Source organism: Vidua macroura, chromosome 13 (genome assembly GCF_024509145.1).
Source record: "Vidua macroura isolate BioBank_ID:100142 chromosome 13, ASM2450914v1, whole genome shotgun sequence".
Classification (NCBI taxonomy): Eukaryota; Metazoa; Chordata; class Aves; order Passeriformes; family Viduidae; genus Vidua; species Vidua macroura.
The window spans coordinates 12,115,504-12,129,900 of record NC_071583.1 but is presented as its reverse complement, the minus strand read 5'-3'; the positions used below and the strand labels follow the sequence as shown (position 1 = coordinate 12,129,900).

The following is a 14,397-nucleotide window of genomic DNA, read 5'->3' as shown; positions in this document are numbered from 1 at the left end:
CAGTGCTGGCAGTGGCATATTTCTCTTAAAAGGACATTGAAAATCCATTGTCTTGTGTTAATTGTGACCCACAATTAGAGTAGCTGTTGAGTGACCACGTGGATCAAATCAGAAGAGCCTGGTGTTTGCAGCCTTGCTCTGCCCTGTTTGCAGTCTGTTAGTTTGTTGTGGGTGTCATGAAGCTGTGGAGGGGTATTATTTGATGATGAGACTGTGTAGGGGTTGACAGGTCTGCAGAGAACAGGGACTGTCCCATCCATTTTATGTGAGCCAAGTAAATGTCCTAGATGACCACTTTGAACCTGCATAAGAGACACTCCAGTCCCCAGCATCCCACCACAGACTGCCAACCTGACTGTGCTGGGCAGCATGAACAGGGCTCATCTAGTGTCTGGAAAGGGCTATGGGAGATGAAAATCAAGCCTGTTGCAGAAGGCTTTGCACTTGTCTCTGCTTTGAAGTAGAGGCATTTCAGAGGTGAGGCGGGTGGCATTTCAGGGCAGGGGGAAGGGCTGGTGGTGTAGGACTGTAAGTATTACTCCTGTGTTGGCTATGCTTCCTTTTTTGTTACTGCTGCTTATAAATTCTGTGCTGTGAACTTACCACACTCTTGGTGTTTAATCTGGTTATGCCTGAGAAGCATCTTCTCCAGGCTGAGGTTTTACTGCCCAAGAAGCAAATGCTACTTGGTTATGGGACTGTGACTGTGCTCCTGTGACAGCATTTCTCCTGATTTTGTGCTGCCAAAAACAAACTTCATTGTGCCTCCATCATTCATTCACAAAGACTGTCTCCAAGTGAGCATCCTGTGCACCTTCCCAAACAGGGTTCTGTCTCCTGCCCTGTTCCTGAGCTGTCTTTGTGCAGGCAGAGTGGGCTGGTCACCCTTCTTACTTCTTGCCTGCTTGCAGTGATGCTGTGTTTTGCCAGGGGCTGTGTCATCCCAGACAGCACAGCTGATTCAGCCTCTTGGTGGGTGGGTATGGAGCTTTGAGCTCTGACCTATGTGACTTCTGCACACCTCTGCTGATCTCCAGGTAGTCCTTGGGCTGAAGCAGGCCTGTCTCTCAGCAAGTCTTAGCTCTGCTTTGGGGTCCTAAAAGTGTGGCAGTGGAAGTGGGTGAGAAGTGACTTTACTGTGTCCTCTGAGCTGCCGACCTGCATAATCTTTCCCTAGCATCATCTCAAGGTGAGGGTTTTTTCCCTCCTTGCTGTAAGGTGGTCCAGTTGGAGGTGAAAACCTGCTCCTCCTTTGCTGACAGACCACTGTGTGGATACAGGAGCCTCACAAATCAGTGTCTTCATCCTGTGCTTCTTTCCTTGTGTTAAGCTTTATGGTAGGCACTTGTGCAATGGCATCTGTGCATCATCCACTCCTCTCAGCCTTCACAGTGGGGCAGCAGGGGGGTAACAATCCTTGGCCCAAATGCGTCTGTCCTTCAGAGGTGTTTCAGGGCATTAGTAGTTCCCTCCTGCCATTCTGGTGCTTTACAGCTTAATGTGCTGCCAGTAAATGGCCAGCTTGTGTGAAAGCATGACCTTGAATCCTAGAATGATTTGAGCTTATTTTGGTACTAAAAACTGGGGAATAGCAGCTGATCCGTGACATGCTGTGGAGTAGCTAATCCCTTCTGTGGGTGACTGCAGCCAGAGCAGTCAGTGCCAACACTACACAACTGGGGAGTTGGAACTGGCTGCAGCAGCTCTGTGGGATCCCTCCTGGCTTATTATAGAAGAGCAGCTGGGGCAGAAGCTCTGTCTGTGGATGCTGGGTGCCTTTGGTGAGAAGGACTTTACCCTGGGACTGATGCAGGCATGTTGGCTGCTGGCCAGTTCGGCAGATGTTTGGGCCTTACTGCTTCTGGACAGCTCTTTCCCTCTGCTGCAGCTGGCCTGCACATCTATCCACTTTAGAACACCTTATAATAAGCCACAGCAAGACAGAATTAGCCAGAACAATTCCAAAGAAAACAGACAGGGATAATCCAGTCTGTAATCATGACTTTCTCCCTTGTTGCAGCACGGTTTAGATACAAGTCAGCTGTCAGGCTCTTCTGCCTTCAGTCATAGACAATTGTGTCTGCTCCCAGTGCTCATATTTCACACTGCTGTGTTTAGAAGGTGGAAGCAAGGTTTTCAAAGGCCTCTGAGAAATGCTTTTCATACATGATTGCAGTTTCTCACCACTATCTCAGTAGTTTTCAGCAATGCAGGCTGGTAAACAAACAGCTGTATCTCTCCCACCTGTCATGACTGCTTCAGTGATGTTGATCAGTCTGTCAGCAGTCCCTCTGCTTCAGGAGAGCTGCATTGATACTATTTAATTTCTGACAGCCACTGGTGCTGCTCTGTAAGGTAAAAAAAAAAAAAAAAAAAAAAAAAAAAAGCTGTGTTTTGACTGACACTTACTCTGTTCTTCAGCATGGTAAGTCTTGGAGTCTTGTCCTGCTGCAGCTGGGGCACTCCCAAAAACTTGTAGAGCCTGTGCAGTGTGTGTCCTGGGTTCATCTGGATTTGCCCCAAGTTCAGGTTTCTGGCTGGTTTCAGCATTCTTTGATTTGTCATCTTTAGGGAAATACAACAAGATTTGCCTCCTAGTCATGTAGACTATTGTTAACCAAGATGAATGGACATCAGTTAATGGCAGATGGACCAAGGAGGTGTAAAACTAGTATCTTCCCTCCCATCTCTAGTCTGTTCCTCCATATTTGCTACTGCCATGTTTATCACTGGCTTCTGGCTCTCACTTTGTTTCATTGCTCCTGATGTGATGAGAGAAAATGTTTTGTTGACAAAAGAAAGTCTTTCTAGGAACATGAAAACAGCAGTTCCCTGTGTCTATCTACTGCAGTGTCCTTCCTCTGAGAGCCATGGAGGAAAGAATGAAGAAATCATGTGGTGAACAGTTTGTCAGATCCCTTTTCTGCTACAGTGTGCTTTGGCATCACTGTCACCTTATAGCTGAGAACTTCTTATATAAGAAGTATGAATTATATTTAAGTCATTAAATATCCCCCCTCTCTGTTTACAGAGAGTAAACAGCAGTTTTCAGCCTTCCTTTGCTGCCACATGGTCTACAAACTCTTAATCTTGTTCATCCTGTAGTATCTGGTTAAGCTGCAAATGATCTATTTTTACTCAAAGTACTTGCTGATTTAAAACTCAGACGTTGTGTGGAACTGTGACAGTATGAGTATGCTTTGCTGGCAGAGCTGACATTCCAGGGGGCATGGGGCTGGAATGACTCAATAGCATTTTTCCCACATGCTGACAGTAAACCTGAGAGCTGCAAATGTTGCAAGTCCTTTGGCCAAGCCCAGGAGTAAGTGGTGACATTGAAGGCATCAGCCTGTGCAGTCAAAGCCAAACTGCAGTGTGCAGATGCTTAGAGATGGTTGCTTTGTGCATGGAGAAGTGAAATATCCTAAAGGGTTTGGAGGTGGCACTGGAACTGGTGTGTATTGTGCAGGGCAGCAGTATGGGCAGGAAAAGCATCATAGATTGAAGGGGCCTTTTTCTCCTCTGATGAAAAGTAGTTTTAGTCAGTTTTTCATAATTACACCTTCCTTGTGTAGTTTCCTTGTGCCCCAGGGCTCTTTCTGGCAGATGTAGTTGAATTTATTTAGCCAGTATATGTGGTAACCTAAATAATACTCATTTTCCTATTGCCTTCAGACTTGCTAACTGGACAGAGGCTACATTTGATGAGGGCACAGACCCTATTTGATGACTTTTTTTGTTTTTTTCTGCAAATATTTATTGAGAGGTATCCATTAATTACAATTCAGGAAAGACACTGGCAGGGGTTTTTTGGAGCATTCACATATAGCTGCTGCCAGCAAAAATTCTGTTGGACTAGCAGGCTGTGAGATGTATCAGTGCTGGAGATGTGTGGCCTGGGAGGTGGGCAGATGCACAGCCTGAGCAGTGATCTGGTCTCCCCAGGGACCTTTTATACCTTCAGGCAAAGCTGAGGTAGCAAAAGTAGAGCAGTACAGAGATGGTAACAAGCAGCACGGCTGTCTGGGGGTGGTGTTGGTTGGAACAGGCAGTATTTTGAGCTGGCCAGATGGATGCTTTTTCTGGGTTCAATAATTACATAACTATGGGATGTGTCCTGGGACTGTGCAGGGGAGGTTTTTAATTATTCAGATCAAGTTTGCCCAGATCCTCTGAAGTGAAAGGGGAAAAAAATAGAGGAGTCTTGTTATGATTATTTTTAAATTGCTTTGGAAACACACGGCACAGAAGGCGTGTGGTGTGCTAAAATGAGGAAAAACACCCTTACTGCTCAGTCAGTACAGGAATGAGGAGTGGGCTAATCAGTGTTAAATGCCTGTGTGAAATGTGGATTTCCCAGCTGCATCTGGGGAAAGGTTTCACGTCCTCAGAAGAACTAATGACAGGACCTTTGGCTTGCAGATCATCAAAAGATGTGTTACTCTGCACTGGTGCTGGCCATGATGTTCTCCATGGGGGAGCCCCTGCCATATCACCACTATGGTAAGAGTGGGTTGTGCTCATAGCAGAGCTGTGATGGGATGTCTGGGGCATGCTGGCAGACACAGGGAAGGGACTTCTCCTGATGGTCAAGGCCAGGGACAGCTTTGTGGAAGGCCCAGCTAGAGTAGGGTCTGTTCTTTATTAATAGAGCCTGGCAGCTGAAGCACTGGGCTGAGATTCCAGATTTCCAAAGAGCAGCACAGATCTGGGTTAGAGCAGTGGAGGACTGAATGCCATGCTGCAGGCAACATGGATTTGCCCATCCCTGTGACTAAGTGGCATTTTGTTTTACTGCTGGCCTGTGTGAAAGCACACACCTCTTACTTGTTTTGGGGACTGTCTGCTGATGAGGCTGAGATCCCAGATCCCTACACAAACACCCACTAAGGCTGTCAGCTGCATAATGTGGCCTCTTTCTGTTCTCTCTTCTAGCAGGATAGTGCAGCCCTCTGTAGTTCAGGCTCTTAGGGAACGTGGAGATGATTAAGGGTATTGTGGTCAATTATGAAATGCAAATATTCTCCCTGTTTTATCCTCTGTCCTTTCATTTCAGCCAGAAAGCCCTGCCCACTTCTTCCCACGGCTGTGTTGTATTTGGGAAATCCTGGGCTTGATTTTCCTAGAAATGCAGTAGAGATTTTTACAAGTATCTCGTCAGCAGCTTTAGCTTAACACTGGTTAAACCTGTACAAGATTTAAAGTGCTGCAGTAGAGACTGGAATGAGCCTCTACACCTCCTGTTTTTCTCTCCTTGTGTAACCCTGGCAGTTATTTCCTGCAGGTGGACTTATTTGCATGAGCTCCTGAGCTCTCCTAATAGCTGAATTGAAAACTGGGTTATTACTAATGATCTAGTTTATTAGGGGTTTTTAAAAAGAGATTAACTAAACCAGTGGCCAAGAATGCCAATCTCTTCCTACTTTGAAGCCTTCACTCCTGGCATTGGTTCTGCAACAGCCAGAGCAGGATTTGGTGTTTTGTTTACTCAAAAAAAATTGCCAGTTGGGGTACCAAATTTCAGCAATCCCCTGCACTGTGTCTCACACAAAGATGCTTCAGTGGTCTATCTAGTCCACCTGAAGAGCCCTTCATTCCCTGGAGGCTGACACTAATAGTTTTTAAGCATAAAAGAATAGAGAAGTGGCTTGGATGGTCCCTTGTTGCTTGGTTTATTTTCACTGTGCTGTAAATGCCCCTTTTTCTCCTTGTGCAGAACATCTCAACTCTCAGTTTGTGCAGTTCCTGCTGGATGTGATTGAGGACGGGCTGCCCTCGGACACCACTGACCAGCTGCCTGATTTATTTGTCAACGTCCTTCTGGCCTTCAATCTCCACATTCCAGGTTGAACTGGTGCTGCTCTGCCTTGGCAGGATTTCAGTGGTCTGGAGTGAGAGTGTGAAAAATGGGGAAGGAGAATCTTACAGGGTCTTGATGGTGCTATAACCACCAACCAGCTCTCCTAGTCTCTGGCTCTACACTGTGTTTAAATATAGTGCAAAACCCTAGAGGAAAAAATGGTCTGAGAGCCCCTGCCCAGCAGCTCTGGGCAGCTCAGTGGATTTGTCACTGGGCTTCCACAGAACCCATTCAAAAGAGCTGTTGGGGTGTACTTGCAGAGCATGAGTGGGGTTAATTTATAGGCACAGGTGACCTGGGAGAGAAGATGCTTCAGTGGGCATTTCTTGATACCAAAAGTCCTCTGCCTTCTGTGGGTCTTGGCAAAGCTTCTGCTTCCCTGTCTGAAGCTCATTCAGTGCCGAGTTGTTGAGGCCAGGCCCTTCAGAATTGGCCTGAGATGTGGTGTCCCCTCTTTGCCCTTGTTCTCTCTCCTCCCTGCACTGCTGAGCTCCACGAGGACAGACAGCAGATCAGGTCCTTAGGAAAGAGCATCTTCCTTCTCTCTACCTGCACACTTTGAAGCCTGTTGGAAGATTGGAGTGTAGTTCCAGGTCCTGCAAAGAGAGGCCATTCCATAGCCCAGTCTCCTGTTGCTACAATTGTCCTTAGTTAATTATTTACCCTTGATCTATTTCATTACATTATCCTTGATTTTTTGGAGAGAGGGGAGGATAAAGCAGCAACAATATGTCCAAGCAAAAAAATTACCTGTTATTTTGGGTTGTGCGTCATTAAAACTTATGCAAAATTTTCTAATTTCATATGAAAGTTGATTGCACAGAAATTGATTAAGTATATCTCTGCTGCTTTCATTCATTACCCCTTCCCACACTTACCCATATCCTTTCTGGCTACTGTAATTAGGCAGTAATGCATGACAGACAGTGTGTTTCTGGGGATTATTGCCCACCTGGGGCATAGCTGAGAGCAGTGACTTGTTCTCTGATGCTAAGAGCATGTTAAAGAATGTTCACATTGCTTAATGGTGGATTGAATATTTTATCCCTGTGTCTGCAAGATTCATCTATCATGCAGTTCAGTGATGCAGCATTAGTTCAAAAACTCTCCTAAATGCATATTATATTGACACCCTGACACCCTTCAGGATCCTGAAACATTTTGCAGCCTGTGAAATATTACAGGTCACAGAAATAGCCACACTGTGTGGTTGAGTGTGCACACTCACACACACACAGAGACACAGCCTCTGCTAGGGTAAATGTATTTTACAGCAAATCACTCCCAGACCAGGCAGGGGGACAGTTCCTAGAAGTCTTCAGCCTGTACTCTTGCACAGCACGGTGCTGACTGCTGGGAAAAACTTCTCTTCTGTGATGCTCCTGGGACCCTTCTTACTTGTAAGACTCAGAGTTCCAGAAGGGTACTGCTGATAGGAAGGAAGAAGGTACCAAAGAATGGAGCCCTTGGCTGCAGAGGGTTGTGAGCAGAGGTAATGTTTGACAACATAAAGCCTTTGCAAGGTATTTTCCCAGTGTTTGGCAAGGTGGGAACCCACACGTGAATCAGATATACCGAGAAAGCACCAAGTCCCAAGTGTTTCATGTGCTGTTTCCAGATTTATTTCACCTTCTCTCTCCCTGCCCACCCACTCTGTGGCCTGAAACTTTTTGTAGCCCTGATAGACTGTGGTTCCCCAAAGCACCCCAGAGTACTGATGTGAAATAGGAGCCACCCATTGTGTTTTTATCACCATGGTCTTCAGGAGACAAAGGGAGATGCTGAACAGGTTTCTTCTTTAGTTCCAGAACACAGTGTGATCATGACTACAATAAGCAAGCACTCCAACGTCAAGACTTTCACAGAGAAGCTGCTGCTGCTGCTGAACAGAGGAGGTGAGTGTGTGTGGCACTGTTACATGCCTGGCAGGGGGTGCACATAGATGCTTGGGGAGACACGCCGTGCTCGTGGATGTCGGGGTGCAGGTAGCTGAGGAGCTGTCAGCTCAGGCTGTGCTGTGCTGCTTCCTGGTGAGTTTGTGAGGGTGACAGTCTGCATTGCTGAGGATGGAGCTGCACAAGGAATAAGGTAATGGCTAATGACATCTAGGGAGAGAGGAGTGGCTGCCATTTCCATACTTCTGGGTCAGATGAGCTCCATCTCAGAGAGTGGACCAGCTGCCATGGGCAAGCTCTTGTCTGGGAGGAAAGCTGGTCCTGGGCCACTTCTGTCCTTGGACAGGCAGAGGACTCAGTATGTGCTGGCATAGAAACCTCTACCTGTGCTGGCAAACATCTGCCCTGGGGGACAGATGCAGAGGGAGCGTTTGTCTTCAGAAAGGCTACTTAGAGTAGAACTTTCCATCTCTGAATTGCCAGCAGAGGGTTAGCCTTGTGTCTGCTTCAGGCACGGAGTGAAATCCAGTGTACTTGTAGAGCTGTTGCAGAGCAGATTGCTGGAATGCTGGAGATCTCAGCAGGAAGAGCGGTGCCAGGTCTTTCAGCCTGTGCTGCAGGCCACTATTGTGCTTTCTAATACCTTCTGGAGCCAGGAGCTTTGCTGCCTGAGAGAACTCATTTTGTTGAGTTGCTGGAAATAACCCATCCTGTGATGCATGCAGCTCATCTTACTCTGGCTTTGGTTCTCTTTGGGGCTGCAAATCACTGTCTCCACACTATATCAGCTTGAGGGCAGCAGGCACCTCAGTGCTCTTCTGTCTGGCCTCCTCCCAAAGCTTTTGTTTAGCCCTTTCCCTGCCAGATTCCCTGCAGAGATCACCTTACAGTGTGGAGCTGGGAGAAGAAAGAGGGGGGCCACAACCTAATGAAGATGCTTCTGTTCTGCCCGCCTTTCTGACAACTGCTGGAGGAGCTGCCATGGCCCAGAGCCCCTCTTGGAGTCTGCAGGGATGTGTTTTGCAAGAGAACAGGATGTGGTGGCTCATTTCAACTTAGATGTGTTTCTTTTCTTGCGTCTGGGACAGTACTAGCCTGGCCTCTGGTGAAAGCCTATTCTTGGTACAGGCTCTGATGGGCTTTTCAGAGGGGTTATTGGACCCCTCTTTAATAAACCAGGGAGAAAACGAGTGGTGGCTGTTGAGCAAAGCCAGGAGATACTGAGAAGCGGTGTGCTAATGCGCTCTCACCTGGGATGATCAGTGAAATGTAAACAGTGATTAATGCTCATCGTAATGAGTTTGCTCTCATCTTGGTAGCCTGCAGAGCTGCCATCCTGATTATACATCTTTGAGCACCAAAGCTGTCCATGAGCAGGGAGTGGCTGGCTGAGGGCAGGGAGGGCAGCCTCCTCTCTAAAGGGTCTAATGAAGGGAAGTGCACTGAAGATGGAGCAGAGGAGCAATGGGGAACATGTGGCTCAGCACAGTCTCTCTGCCTCCCCCAGATGACCCAGTTTGCATCTTCAAGCATCAGCCTCAGCCACCACACTCAGTGCTGAAGTTTCTACAGGATATCTTTGCCAGCAAGGATACAGCCAGCATCTTCTATCACACAGACATGATGGTCCTGATAGACATCCTGGTGCGGCAGATTGCGGATCTCTCCCCTGGAGACAAGGTGCTCACAGTAACCCATAGGCACTGGGGAAGGGAGCACAGTCCCAAAGCAGTGGTGTTTTTCCTGGCCCCTCATGGGGCCTGCTGGTGCAGGCAAGAGTGGAGGTCTGGGGTGGTCACAACATTTCTGAGTGCTTAAATCAACTTTGGGAGCTGAGGAGGGAGGGAGGATTTATCCTGCCTGGCACACCAGCATATTTGAAGAAAGATCTGCCAGGCTTCTGGTGGTCTGCACACTTCTACCAAGGACCTTTGGGAAGAGAGACCCTCTGTGAGTAGTAGTAGTAGGAGTAATCTGTCTTGTTTGGCATTGCAATAGGTGGGGGATGTGCATGTGTTGAAGGGCAGGGGAGGAGCAGCACTCTTGCTGTGGGAAAAGCAGAGTTTTCCATAGTTACTAATGATACTTAAGGAAAAGCAGGTTCCTCTGCCTCTGGAGTTGTGCTCTGGTCGATGGTGCAGCAGCAAGCAGCTGTTCCTGTGCTCATGCTGTAATGGAGGCTGGCATGCTTGTTTATCTCACTTCAAATCTTTCACTGTGCTCTGTGTTTTGTCTCCCCTCCCACTTGGCAGCTGAGGATGGAGTATCTGTCCCTGATGCATGCCATCATCCGCTCCACGCCCTATCTGCAGCACCAGCACCGCCTCACTGACCTGCAGGGCATCCTGCAGCGCATCCTGGGCGAGGAGGAGGAGGACCAGCAGTGCCAGATGGAGAAACTGATCATCTTGGAGATTTATAAGGAGTTTCCAGAAATCTCTTCTGGTACCAGCTAATGCTCCTCAGCTTGGACTGGAGTTTGAACCACTTGGATTGACTATGTCTTTTGTTGACACTTCCTCCCCATTCCCTCCCAGTACAGCTCATACCTTACATCCCTCTGTGTGAGGCCTAAGGTTGGGACAGCGTTCACCGGCCCTTTGGAAGCGCCAGTGGCAGAGAGGGTGTGGGGTGCCCCTGGGGCCTGGTGCCCGGGGCAGGCGGAGCAGGGTGGGTGCTGGCACATGGTTTGCCTGCAGGACTCAGCAGGAGATCTTTGGGCAGCTGGTGTTAGTGGGAAGGGCAGAGAGCTTGTGTGGGCTTAGCAGCCAGCATGGGGGGATGTTTAGCTGCACTGGTGTCCCGAGGTCCTGAAGAGAAAGGCCTTTGCCTTAGAGTATCACTTCTTTTCCATGTGCGTCTCTCTCCCTGCAGTGACCAAGTGGAGTCTGCTGGTGCTTGGAAGAAGCTTTTGTAACATCTGTTTTGTTTCCTGCTGCTAGTGCCAATGTGCTGCAGCCCTGCCAAGGGAAAGTAGCTGCTCGCTGTCTAACGCCTCGTCTAGTGAGCCTTTCACTCTCTCCTTAGCCTTCCGCTTTGCCTCTGGGCAGCAGCCCACCTTGGGTCATGGAGGTCTTACCCCAGCAGCTGCTTTTCAATCTGCTTTCTATAGTGATGTTTAAATCTGAATTTCTTGCACACTGTGGCAGCCTAGAAATAAGAGCCATGCAGATGACGCTGCCCTTAGGGAAGCCCTTGGCTGGACACAGCACCAAGACGTGTCCTGCCAAGTGAAGCTGCCACTTGCCACCTCTGTTGCAGCATTGTCTTGAGCAGAGGGGCTGCCCTTGGGCAGGCGCGCTCTGTTCATGAAGCGTGTGCATTTCTTGCCTTGAGCTTCATCGTAGCTCTGCCTCGCTGCCCTCCCTGTCCCCATGGCAGCGTGAGCCTGGTGTCCAGTAGCTGTTTGTGACTACGCTAATTGTGGGGAACCCTTATTTTTATTTCCTCTAGGTTTCTAGCAAATGGGATTAACCTGCTTCCCTGGTCCAGATAGTCACACACACTAATGTGGGTCTCTTAGATATTTGTGTGCACAGTGTGGTCACTCCCTGTCTCCAGGTCTTCTTTTGCAGTAGCCAGTGTAGAAGCTGTGAAACTGGAAATACTGGGCACTGTATTTACTTTAATTTTTTTTTTTTTTTTTTGTTAGTTTGAGGGGATGACACAAGCTCTGCAGGCCTGGACTGGCCACTGGGGCAGTGATGCTTTGAGAACAGAGGGTGTTGGCCTGGCAGCCAAGGGGGGCAAGGAAGTCAGCCTGGGAATGCCCAAGCTTAATAATCACCCTAGTAGAGAAACCTATTTTTTCCCTGTAAAAATGTATGAATGTCAAAAGGGATCCTGTATTTTCTTAAGCACTAAGTGTAACCTGCAAAAGAATAAAAATGTCTTAAACTGGACTTCTGTGAGTATAGCCCTGCCTGCCCAATCCTGTCGTGGGGGCACCAAAACATCAGGAGTGGTTGGATGCCTGCTGCCCACAGAGGCAAAGCACTGGGTGCTGATCTCCAAATGGGGGTAATGCTGGGGGTTTTCCCTCATTCAGATTCTTGCCTTGTCTTTTTCTACCATGTTGCTGGCTGACATGGAAGGGTGGAGGGCAGCAGCCCTTGTGAGGGGCACAGCTGTCATTCCTGGGGCCTGCCCAGCATCGCTGCTGCACATTAAGGGTTTGGCAGAGCTGGACTCACAGTTCACTTGCACAAGGTACGTGCAGCCTCAGCTGGCTCCCAGCGGAGCTGCCACGGCAGCGAGCCCAGGCAAGGAAGGGTTTCATGGTGTGTATCGAGTGCAATGAATCGCGCTGTGGCTGCGGACGTGTGCTCCCAAACCCCAGCCCGTGCCTGCAGCTCTGGGGTGCCTGGGATGGCAGGGGTTCTGCAGTGGGAGGACAGCAGCCACTGGACAGAGCACTGCGTTGGCAGCAGGAAGCTGGTCTCTGCTCCTGACTCTGTGCCAATAGAGCCAGCCAGGCCATGGGCACAGCCCTGCTAGGCCAGGGGTGTAAATGCCAGGTGCAAGCTGTGCCACTCCAAACGTAGGCATGGCATCAAGCACAGCTACCTGCAGAATCAGGGCCAGGACTGTCCCAGCTCCTGCCTCTTTGGCCCGTGTCTCCAAAGTCCCCAGGCGTGTGGCCTTGAAGTGTGCAATTTGCACACCTGGGGTCAGTCATGACACATAAGGGCTGCCAGTGCTCATTGGGGTGTCCCCCAAGGTGGCTCTCCTGTGCAGCACATGGTTGCATGTGCCCCTGTGCCACCTTGGCTTGCTTCCAAGTGCTGCTGGGGCTTGATGCTGGCCCATGACGTGCTGCTGTGGTGAGATGTTCATCTGGCACTTGCCCTCAGTGACACAGCACAGGCTTTGCTGTGCCAGCCAAACCCAGCAGTGGTGACCTGTGGCTCTGCTTGCCAGGAGCCCAGACCACGGAGCTGGTGGCTCCCATTGGGATCCCGGAGCCATTGCTGTCCATGGGGTTGCTCACCCTATCCCAGCTGCACAGTAGCATAACGCCCTGTGTCCCACTACCCTGCTGCCACCACAGCCGAGGGCTGGAAGAGCTGGGGGGCAGCTGGCTGTGGGCTGCAGGCAGAGAGATGCACCTGCTGCACAGGAGGGGCCTTCACACATCACAGGGAATCAAACTGCAGCATGTACACTCGCTGTCCCCAGCCTGCTCAGCAGGTCCTGCTCTCCATGTAGGCGAGACACTCAAGATTGTTTGCTGTAATAATGCACAATTAGAGCAGTGTCTCCTCGTATTGGTGTTTTTATTGTGGTGCAACACTGAGGGGTGTTGGGGGCTGGCATGAGGGGAGTGATACGTTGCCTGTGACCTGTGCTTCTGCTTATTGTCTGGAATGATTCAATCACAACTACTTTGTGGCAGTAATACCCTGATAATTTTCTTCTCCTCCCCTGAGCTGTCAGCTGGGTAATTAGAACAAATAAACTTGAAAGCCTTCATTACTTTTAAAAAGTATTGCCTCTCTCCTGATTTGGTTTCCTGATGGCACATCCCCAGTTTGAGGAGGTGTGATGTATGATCCAGCCAGCATATTCCTGTTGCACGTGAGTGATGAGCTGCCCTATGTTAAATGAGGTTTCTTGGGTGAGCTGTGTGCAGGGCCAGGGCTGCTCTGGCATTATCCTAACAGTACTGGGAGGACTCAAGTGGATACTTAAGGGTCTGTAGGGGAGAACGTAAATCCCCCGAGAGGGCACTATGCCATGTATGGCCATAGCCCTGTCAGTGCTGGTGCTGGACCACCCAAGCCAGAGGTGTTATGTGGTGGTTGAGGAGTTAATCACAGCAGATTACCCATCCGATGGAGTTCATAAATTAACATGTTGGCTTCTCCAGGGGTGAGACATCCACATTCACTGGATGTCAGCCCTGAGCATTGTGTAAGCACCAGGGGCACTTCTCTGTGGCAATGCTGAGCTGCACTGGCCACCGCTTTAGGGCCTGCCTGGTACTTCTGGTCATGGTCCTAGAACACATGGTCAGCACAAGCAAACCGGGCAAGGACAAGCCCTGCCTGCTCTGCCCACCCTGTGGCTTCCCCAGTGGTGGCCAGGCCTTGGCTTCTGCAGGTGGTGGGAGGGCCCCTTTGGAGCTAGGATGTGCATGGAGGCACAGTGCATCCCATGTATGCCCTGCCCCATCCCAAACTCCCCCCATCTCCCAAATTTGCTCTATTTTCCTCTCTGACACAGTTCTTTCTTCCCTAGCATTTGCCCCATTGTGCCCTCTCCTTCAGCAGGACATGACCAAGGATGTCCCTCTACCATGGCACATGAAACACTAATGAGGACCTAAACCCTGTTATGAGCTCCAGTGGATTAGGGTGAGATTGAGTTGATTGAATCAAACCAATAGCTAAATTACGAGGCTGATGCATTAATGAATCACCGTAACGCAAGGGCCTCAAACTCAATTTTCCTTGGAAAAATATAAGGTTGGTTGTTGTTTTTTTTTTTAATATATCGGGGATGCAGGAAGCAAAATCTGAAACTTTCCCTCTGGTGATTATGCCACAGCTTGTGGGTGTTGGTAGCTGGGGTCTGTGTCAGGGAAGCAGAGTGGGACAATTAAGTTTGTGCCACACACTTGGGTGCCCATGGGTGGGGAGT

At 49.2% G+C, this 14,397-nt stretch overlaps 1 protein-coding gene across 1 annotated transcript in view; it reads left to right on the top strand.

Annotated features, from left to right (window-relative positions):
• NCKIPSD (NCK interacting protein with SH3 domain) overlaps positions 1-11,657 on the top strand; it is a 51,513-nt gene extending 39,856 nt beyond the window's left edge. The window contains exons 9-13 of the mRNA XM_053989807.1: positions 4,423-4,503; positions 5,717-5,845; positions 7,663-7,755; positions 9,263-9,435; positions 10,008-11,657. Of these exons, the coding sequence (XP_053845782.1) occupies positions 4,423-4,503; positions 5,717-5,845; positions 7,663-7,755; positions 9,263-9,435; positions 10,008-10,211 (680 nt within the window). The 3' untranslated portion in view covers positions 10,212-11,657. The remainder of the gene's footprint in view (positions 1-4,422; positions 4,504-5,716; positions 5,846-7,662; positions 7,756-9,262; positions 9,436-10,007) is intronic.
• Positions 11,658-14,397: the final 2,740 nt, after the last annotated feature.